Source organism: Crinia signifera, chromosome 5, assembly GCF_055691185.1.
Source record: "Crinia signifera chromosome 5, ASM5569118v1, whole genome shotgun sequence".
NCBI lineage: Eukaryota > Metazoa > Chordata > Amphibia > Anura > Myobatrachidae > Crinia > Crinia signifera.
In genome coordinates this window covers 331,931,944-331,942,103 of record NC_139221.1, presented here as the reverse complement: position 1 = coordinate 331,942,103, position 10,160 = coordinate 331,931,944, and the positions used below count along the sequence as shown (strand labels likewise).

At 47.2% G+C, this 10,160-nt stretch overlaps 1 protein-coding gene across 1 annotated transcript; it reads right to left on the bottom strand.

Annotated features, from left to right (window-relative positions):
- Positions 1-1,567: 1,567 nt before the first annotated feature.
- On the bottom strand, positions 1,568-4,025 carry LOC146079794 (uncharacterized). The gene is made up of 3 exons (XM_083186437.1): positions 2,489-4,025; positions 1,922-1,990; positions 1,568-1,646 (listed from the first exon to the last, which is right to left on the bottom strand). Exon 1 carries the CDS (start codon positions 3,337-3,339, stop codon positions 2,626-2,628), a length of 714 nt encoding a protein of 237 aa, XP_083042563.1. The 5' UTR covers positions 3,340-4,025; the 3' UTR covers positions 1,568-1,646; positions 1,922-1,990; positions 2,489-2,625.
- Between the last annotated feature and the right edge of the window lie 6,135 nt (positions 4,026-10,160).

Sequence of the window (10,160 nt, the reverse complement as noted above, 5' to 3'; positions counted from 1 at the left end):
GACCCCGAGACACACGCCGGGAGCAGAGACGCGGCGCATGAAGCGCGCGACCCCCGACGACCCCGCAACGCATCCCGGGGAGGGACGGAGAGCGGCGGCAGAGACCGGAGTGACGGAGCCCAGCAGCGCAGAAGTGGCTGGCTGAGTGCGGCAACGCTGCAATAGCAGCGCCCACACTAGCAGCCCTCCTGCAGAAGAATACCCAGCGCCAGAGTCCAGAGGCCGGGGGACCTGATCGTGACGGGCAGGAGCCTGCACCTTGCTCCTGATGCCAGGTACCCATCCGCTGGTTGCTCCAGTGCCCACTCCCTGCCACCAATGTGACTGTGTTAAATACGAGGAGCCCACTCTACACTCCCTGCCACTAACGTGACTGTGCTAAATAAAAGGAGCCCACTTCCCACTCCCTGTCACCAACGCGATCCATTGCTGGAGCCTCAGGGACTCCCTGAAAGACCCACTAGACCCTTATTTCCCCCACTTCATCGTTGGTCTGCCTGCCGCGCCATGGAAGCAAAGTATATTTAAATTGAATATGCAACTGACAGTCAGGAAAATCACACAAGTCCCTGCATTACCCTGTCAGCTCTGGAAATACCGCCATCTTGTGGCTAAACATGACTATTACTGAGATTCAACTTTCCCCTTACTTTGCTTGCTGGATTACCCTGACTCATCAGGAACCCTTTCTGATATTCCCTCTGGTTACATTAAATGTGCCTGGTTGAATGTTACACGAGAGGTTATAATTTGTCTGTCGCCTGTAACGGTGAACTCTCTGTAAATGTAAGCATTGGTTTCTAAAGTCTATAGACACCATTAGAGTATTAGTCCGCTAGGCGGCTATGAAGTGTTATTTGTGAAATAAGTCACTATAGTACCATTCCAAGTTTGGCTCACGCTAAGCCTGGATGTGAGATCTGCATTTAATAAAACGCAAACAGTTGTACCTGCTGAACGCCTTGCTTGAGTTTTAAGGGCGGCGCAATCCCTGCAGTCGACGAGGAGAAGAATCGGTGCGGAACCGCGAGTATCCAGCAACTCAAGGTAAAACATACACCCCTGCCGTTGGCGTGTCACAGATACACTGCTGAGGGTGCTGCGCCACCTCCGACATTGGCTTCCAGATGCTGTAGTTTGGCCTGCATACCTATTAAGGCATTGGTCTGCGCTGTGCATGATTGGCTTAGTGCAGCTATACTTTGCGCAAGGCTGCCAATATGGCTATTCTGCTCCCTTACAGCAGAAGTTAAATCTGCAAAACGGGTGTCAATGCTGTTAGCAATGCGCACATGAGTGCCTACACCTACCCGTACACTACGTGCAATTTTGCGTAATTGAAGAAAGGTGTCACGCATGTACCCCTGGATGTTACCTATTTGCAGGCTTTGGGAGGCCATGAATTCTATCTGTTTGTCCTTGAAATTGACCAAGGAGTTAGCTACTTGGGAAGCCGAAGCGGCTGTATGGGGTGTGTTGGTGGGTGGGGGTGGGTTGGGAGACACCCCACTTGGGGGAAGATCACTCTGATGACGTCTGTATTTCTTCCTCTGCCGCAAAGGTCTCCACGGTTTCAAGAATGATGTCCATTTCGTCTAACAGCATTATTGAAGAATCTGTTTGGTCCGTCCCTAGTTGTATAGTACCTGTGGATACAGATGAAGAGGTAAGTACTGATGCATATATAGGCCACACTGTCGTCTATACTGTTTTAGAAAGGGCTTGAGATGCTGGACGCACTTACACATGTACCCCGATACAGCATGTAACATTGACATTAGTAATAAGTCACATGTCTAGCTCAGATTACATTCATTTCCGTTGCAATGTAGCAGCAGGAGATGAATGTAGTGTGAGTTATTGTTGATGTGACATGGGTGTGTGTACTGTATGTGTAATGGCGTGTTTTTTGTTCATTTACCTGCTTCCACAGATTCTGCAGTAACGGGCCTTCTTTTCTTGGATGCCGCAGCACTTCGGGATGGACAATCTGTGCAAGGAAAGATGGCCAGGCATTATGGACCTTGCAATGGTTAAGCATTTTCATAAACCATGCATTCAAATGACAATAATGGACAATACTTCCTTTGGATAAGGACTACATTATTTATTCCCCCCAATTTGTTTTATTTTTCACAATATTATTTTGTTAATTTATTATTAAATTAGTGGACACATGACAACTATTGGATAATCTGTGGTATGTAGGCATGGCAGCTAAACCACCAGTACACCTCTGTGTTTTTTGCCACATACATGTTAGGCTGCTAGAAAGAATGTTACAGTGTTGATCAATATGAGCAGTTGTGGAACTACAAGGCCCAGCATTATGAGCAATTTGAAAGTAGGAGCAGGCAATTTCTTGTGCATGACCTTGCTGGGCTATGTAGTTCCACAGCAGCACTTTACTTAGCATAACAAATCAAGTGAAAATTACAGTTAGAAAGCATTGGCATGTTTATTTAAGATTGCATGTGGTCACACTTACCAGCTCGGGATGGCGTTTGCGGCCTATCGGTATCCGCCACGTGCATGGACCTCAGGGGGTATGATGCGCTTCAACTTCACCTCATACGATGTGTAGCACACAGTGGTGGGGCTTCCTCCGCCAGTCTTGGTGGCCTCCTACAACTCCATGGCCATTTTACTTTTCAACTGCCTTTTGATGTCGTTGAATCTCTTTTTTACATTGCGGACCAGGCGCTTGTGCTGACTGACAGCGTTCACCGCCTGGGTGATGTCCTTCCACATAGCCCTTTTGCGCTGTGCAGTGGTCTTGTGGTGAGATTTGCCAAGTAAACGGTCAAACACAGGCATGATAGCCCGGACAAGCGCAGCATTTTCCTCATAGGAGAATCTGACCTTTCGGCCACTTTTGGTGCCGCCAGCTTCCACCTCCTCCTCCTCCTCATTTTCTACTCCAGCCATGTACCCCTCCTCCTCCATGCCAGTGTCTTCCTCCTCCTCACCTCCATCTTCCTCCACCTCTGACATGTGGCCCTCCTGCAGCTGCTGTGGGGTATGGTCAAGGTCTTGGCTATAGGATGGGGATGCCAGCGGATCCTCCACCTCCTCCTGCTGGGGCTGGACGCCCAGGGCCTGGTCTGGGGCTGGCCTTGCTGTGGCCATGCTGCCTGCCACACTGCTGGCTCTCCCACTTGGCTGGCTGCTGCCACTGCTCACTCTGCCACTGCTCACTCTGCCACTGCTCACTCTGCCACTGCTCACTCTGCCACTGCTCACTCTGCCACTGCTCACTCTGCCACTGCTCACTCTGCCACTGCTCCCTCTGCCTCCAACACCTCTTCCTCTAATCACACTGCCACTGCTCCTCTCCATGCTCCTTACTTCCTATCAAAGAGTGAAATGGTGCCAATGCCCCTTTATATAGGGGGTGTGATGCATAATGGAGGGGACAGAGGTGGGCCAATAGGTTGGGGGGTTCTTAGTCATGCGGAGACAGTTTTGTAAATCACACTCCGGTTGGTCCAAAACTCGCACATGACCGGCGGAAGAATTCGCACTTTTTTGTTACTTAAAATCGCACCACTTCGCCGCAACTCGCACCTCTTCGCACTTTTCAGCCTCCAAAGCGCATCACATTAAATATGCGAATTATTACTAAAAAATGCGATTTGAAAAAGGGCGAATAGCGGCGATATGGTGTGCTAAAATAACATGCGCATTTATCACATCCCATAGAATGTCACCGTACATGTCAATATCTCACACTACATTCATCTCCTGCTGCTACATTGCAACGGAAATGAATGTAATCTGAGCTAGCCATCTCACTTATTATTAATGTCAATGTTACATGCAGTATCGGGGTACATGTGTAAGTACATAATACCCCTAGGTATGTGGGTTCAGCATCTCAAGCCCTTTCAAAAACAGTACTGAAGAGAGTCTGGCCTATATATGCATCAGTACTTACCTCTTCATCTGTATCCACAGGTGCTATACAACTAGGAACACAACCAACAGATTCCTCTGTTATGATGTTGGACGAAATGGACATCATTCTCGAACCCATGGAGACCTTTGCGGCTGAGGAGGAAATACAGACCTCATCACAGAGTGATCTTCCCCCAAGTGGGGTGACTCCCAACCCACCCCCACCCACCAACACACCCCATACAGCAGCTTCTGCTGCACAAGTAGCTAACTCCTTGGTAAATAGGGAACATCCAGGGGTACACGCGTGACACTTTTCTTTAATTAAAAAAAATTTCAAGGAGTGTACAGGTTGGTGTAGGTGTGGCATCCCAGAATTGGGCTACCCCCTTTTTGGTGCCACAGAATCATTGGTGGCCAGGGCTGCCTAAAAATACACAGGATTTCGGGGGGTTGCTAGGCAACCACCCCGCAGCAGCAAGGAGGACAGCAGGGACTTTAGGACCCAGCAAGGTGCTGGGAGAAGCAGGAAGTTAGAGACCTGCCTGTTGCTGGGCAGATTGGAGTGTAACCAGTTTGCTGTGAGCAGTGAGAGGAACCAGGAAGGCAGTCAGTGAGAAGTGTGCCTGAGAGTAAGGAGTAAGCAGCGCATTACGCTGGGCGTGCTGAGGAGAGTGGTGAAGAGTGGAGCAGAGGCAGGACAGAGCAGCCAGAGAGAGACCTCTGCAGCAGCTTCCCAGTGGTGATTGATGGTTGGGAGAGAGGGGGAGAGAGAGAGCCTGCAGCCCACACTCGTGTAGAGGAGTCCCCGCACAGCAGGACACCCACAGATCCTGTGTGTCCCCAGAAAGCCCTGACAGGAGTCAGCAACAGATGTGCAGGTACCCTGACAACACCCCACATACCAGTTACCCATCTCACCTTCCCCAATGGCCTTGTGGCCTGTCCTCTTTTTCTGCCACAAGTTAACCCAGCACAGTGCCATTTTAGCCTGAGGCACGGCCCAGCATACAGGGACTGCCTTTACCCTCACCCTTCCTTACTTGGAACCGGATAACCCATTTATTCAACCAAGTGCCTTTGACTAGCCAGAACCCGGACCCAGGCCTTTTCTTCAGCAAAGTCCCTTTTCAATGTTGGCATTGTGCCAAAATTACAGACACCTCTTTTGCCTTGGATTACAAATCCCATTACTAGCTGTTTAAAAGACACGGTGCACCTAGGCCAAACAGGTACCTTATTTCTGGAAATACTGTAACTGCGCAGTTCAGGGACTCGCTCTTTTTAGCCTGGACACTTATGGTTATTTATGCAAGGTATAAGTACTGCATACTATGTTCATTCATGTGAAAGCTATTGCATGTCTTGTTTGATGGTTTGAATTGGTTACACGACAGTATACCGTGCGAATTGCGGCCTGCAGGTGTTACAGGTGGCCCCATCGCGCACGATATCTTCTTTATAGAATATCTTTATTCTTTCATCTCTAAATTGAATTTATTGTTGAACAGTGTATTGCATTTACTGCAGTGTATTGTGCGAAGTGCGGCCTATGGTGCCACAGTGACCCCATCGCGCACAATATCATGAGGGAGAATTGTCTTTTTTCATAAACTGCCAATTGTTATCATTGTTATTGCATTGTTTCGTCATTTTCATAGCGGTGATTCACAGTCCTTTTCGCTTCAAAAATAAATCCTTTTTGATCACCGTCGTCACGTGTGGTGACCATTCTGTGTGGTTGTGTTGGGTATTGTCTTCCCATGGTGCCTTTGTCCCTCCGCCCTCTGAATTGCAGGCAAGTGAAGCAGTCAGGTAGCAGCCAAGCAGTGCCGAGAGGAGAACAGGAACATCAGGTAACGGTCACACACCTGCACGTAGTCTGACAACATCACATAGGTACTCATGTGCGCATTGCTAATAGCATTGACACCCGTTTTGCAGATCTTACTTCTGCTGTAAGGAAACAGAATAGCCATATTGGCAGCCGTGCGCAAAGTATAGCTGCACTTAGCCAATCATGCACAGCGCAGACCAATGCCTTAATAGGTATGCAGGCCCAACTACAGCAGCTGGAAGCCAATGTCATAGGTGCAGCAGCATCTACACTGAGTAGTGTATCTAGCACCCCAGTAAGTGGCTCCCCCACTTCCCCACCTCGTCAGAGTATTAGGACCCGGGGTGGCCTGGGTGCAGCTTCAAGAAGTGGTTTAGGGTGGGAGAAAATAGGTCATATTTTTTATACATTTTTAATTTGCATCTAACATGCAATACATCTTGTTACATCCCCCGACAGTTTGAATGTTTGAGTGACAAAAATGCAGGTTGTTTATAACATACTATACTGCAGTAAAAATGTCTAACCGCATACCATTGTGTCTGTGTATTATTTTTAAAACAATTATTGTGTGAAATATGACATAGTGTAATGGTATATGACAATGGGATTGCTGAAAAGTAGTGTTGGGTAACTTCTGGCCCGTCAAAGGTTGTGGAACTACATATTCCAGCAAGCTCTGGCACTCATTGTTTGGACTGTAATGGTTATAGTGTGTCAGGGCATGCTGGCACGCATAGTTCCACAACACCAGTGAGCCATGTTTTAGAGCAAACTTAATTCATACATGTTACAAATGTACTTACAAGGTTGATACCAGCAAGGGATAGGTCAGCACCACCAGCTGCATCCGTTGGGCTCTGTGTATTAGGCTAAATGTGGGTGGAAGCAGATGGTATTGGTCACACATTAGTTAATGAGTACACTTACAGCACAGGTACATTTTGGAGTACAGGGCACATGTGCTTACCAGAAAAGTAACGGCTGATGATGTGTGTGCGCACCAGATTCCCCCTCTGCGTACCCCTCACTACCCGAGGTGTGGTAGGTTGGGCTTCCTGCACGACTGCTGCATGTTCCTTCTCCACATAGGCAGGTTGAGACAGGGCTATGTTGTGTAACATGCAGCAAGCCTGGACGATCATCACTACTTTTGCAGGGTGGTAAAGCAGCGTACCCGATGACCGGTCCAAACACCGGAATCTACTTTTCAATACGCCAAATGTGCGCTCCACCACATTGCGGGTTGCATTATACCAGTGCTGTGCAGGGCCCTCTGGGGAGCGCAAAGGTGTCATGAGCCAGGAAACACACCCATATCCTGAGTCACCTAAAACACAGATAGGAAGTGATTGCCTTATATGGTAAGGTATGTGCATTGTGCAAACAGGAGACACTGGGACAACAGCAATATGCTTGTGAAACTGGAAACACACACATTTGAGCAGGTACAAATAAGGACAGACAGGGTAATATGTAAAAATGTACTTACCAAGTAGCCAGCCCTCTGGCATTTGTTGTTGGGTAAATCAGTTCCAGAGGGCTGAGTGTCTCAGAATATAGGCGTCATGGCAGTTCTCAGGAAAGCCTGCGACAACACTTAGGATTTTGAGATGAGCATCACAAACAACCTGGACGTTCAGGGAGTGCCGCCCACGCCTATTGACATAGACGTGGCCCCGCACGTGCGGTGCCCTAATCCCAATGTGTGTGCAGTCTATAGTTCCCAGCACGCGAGGGAATGCTGAGAGTCTATAGAAAGCCACCTTGTGGTCCTGCCACTCCAACTCAGAACTGGGGAATCGGATGTATGTGCGCCACAACTTCTTTAAAGCAAGTAACACTTGAGTAAAATGCTTAGAGAAAGTGGCCTGTGATACCCCCAAGGACCATGAGGTCACAGACTGAGTGGAGCCTGTGGCCAAATAGTAGCGGGTACATATTAATTTCTGCAGCCCAGACACTGCATAGTTGCCTCCCCCGAAAGGGTCCAAATCATCTCTCACCTGCTCATATAAGCCCAACAGGTTAATACGGTTCAGCCTAAACATCACCACAACCTGTTGATCCGAGAGGGGGTCCAGGTACAGCCGAGCACGATACATACGTGGGGTACGCAGTAGTTGGGGGGCTACCTGGATCTGGTGCCCAGCTTCCTCCCTCCTGCGCAGCTCCTCCAAATGGGCCACATCACAGATAAGCAACTCCAAACCACTCTGCAAAATCTCCATGTCTCAAACCCTCACAGGTGTCCTTAATGATGTTGGGGTTTATGTAGGGGTGTTTATGAGTGAAATTGAGTGCACCTGTGCTGAAATTAACCATATGTGCACTTGACCAAAGTGAGTTCTGGGCCAAATCGCCCAACAGAACCTGGTCTGAAAAAAGTGCGCTTAAAAGTGCGATTAGCGAAAACGCATCCCATAAAGTAAGCGATTTGTATTCTTTTGTGTACGAAAACATCTGGATGCGATAAAAATGCGATTTTTTTCACACACTTTTGGTCCGCCTGAGTTATCGCCTCATAATATGCGATATCCGTACCTTAGCGCATCCTATTAAATATGCGATTTCAAGGAAAAATGCGATGTCGCCATTTTTTTTACTACGGTAATATTTGCAAAAAAACACAAATCTCATCCCATAGAATGTCACCCGAAGTATCTGACTGGGAAGAGCAATTAACAGGCTTGGATGGGGACCACTGCTTTGAAGTCCGATATCTCCGGTTCCCAAGGGCCGATTTGTAAAATTCTTGTACCCATGGAAAGAGGGGACCCTCTGCTTTCAGCCTAGGACCCTTAGACTCGTGGGGGGGTTTCTGGGTACTCAGAAACCCCCCCTGCGTGCAGTGGTGTAGCTAGGTGCCATGGTGCCCGGAGCAAGGGCATGTTTCGCGCCCCCCCCCCCCCTTGCACTCTCATACATACATACACCATCACTCTAATACATACATACACCATAAATCTCGTACATACTCATTCATACACAGATACACATTGCCACTCTCATACATACATACATACATAAACCCTGTCGCTCTCATACATACATACATACATACATACATAAACCCTGTCGCTCTCATACATACATACATACATAAACCCTGTCGCTCTCATACATACATACATACATAAACCCTGTCGCTCTCATACATACATACATAAACCCTGTCGCTCTCATACATACATACATACATAAACCCTGTCGCTCTCATACATACATACATAAACCCTGTCGCTCTCATACATACATACATAAACCCTGTCGCTCTCATACATACATACATACACCCTGTCGCTCTCATACATACATACATACACCCTGTCGCTCTCATACATACATACATAAACCTTGTCGCTCTCATACATACATACATAAACCTTGTCGCTCTCATACATACATACATACATAAACCCTGTCGCTCTCATACATACATACATACATACATAAACCCTGTCGCTCTCATACATACATACATAAACCCTGTTGCTCTCATACATACATACATAAACCCTGTCGCTCTCATACATACATACATACACCCTGTCGCTCTCATACATACATACATACACCCTGTCGCTCTCATACATACATACATAAACCCTGTCGCTCTCATACATACATACATTCACCCTGTCGCTCTCATACATACATACATACACCCTGTCGCTCTCATACATACATACATAAACCTTGTCGCTCTCATACATACATACATAAACCCTGTCGCTCTCATACATACATACATTCACCCTGTCGCTCTCATACATACATACATACACCCTGTCGCTCTCATACATACATACATAAACCCTGTCGCTCTCATACATACATACATGCATAAACCCTGTCCCTCTCATACATACATACATAAACCCTGTCGCTCTCATACATACATACATACATACATAAACCCTGTCGCTCTCATACATACATACATACACCCTGTCGCTCTTATACATACATACATACACCCTGTCGCTCTCATACATACATACATACACCCTGTCGCTCTCATACATACATACATACATAAACCCTGTCGCTCTCATACATACATACATACATACATAAACCCTGTCGCTCTCATACATACATACATAAACCCTGTTGCTCTCATACATACATACATAAACTCTGTCGCTCTCATACATACATACATACACCCTGTCGCTCTCATACATACATACATACACCCTGTCGCTCTCATACATACATACATAAACCCTGTCGCTCTCATACATACATACATTCACCCTGTCGCTCTCATACATACATACATACACCCTGTCGCTCTCATACATACATACATAAACCTTGTCGCTCTCATACATACATACATAAACCCTGTCGCTCTCATACATACATACATTCACCCTGTCGCTCTCATACATACATACATACACCCTGTCGCTCTCAT

What these genes read in the sequence shown, in the direction of transcription:
- LOC146079794 (XM_083186437.1), bottom strand. Translation starts at nt 3,339, where the DNA reads ATGGAGAGGAGCAGTGGCAGTGTGATTAGAGGAAGAGGTGTTGGAGGC.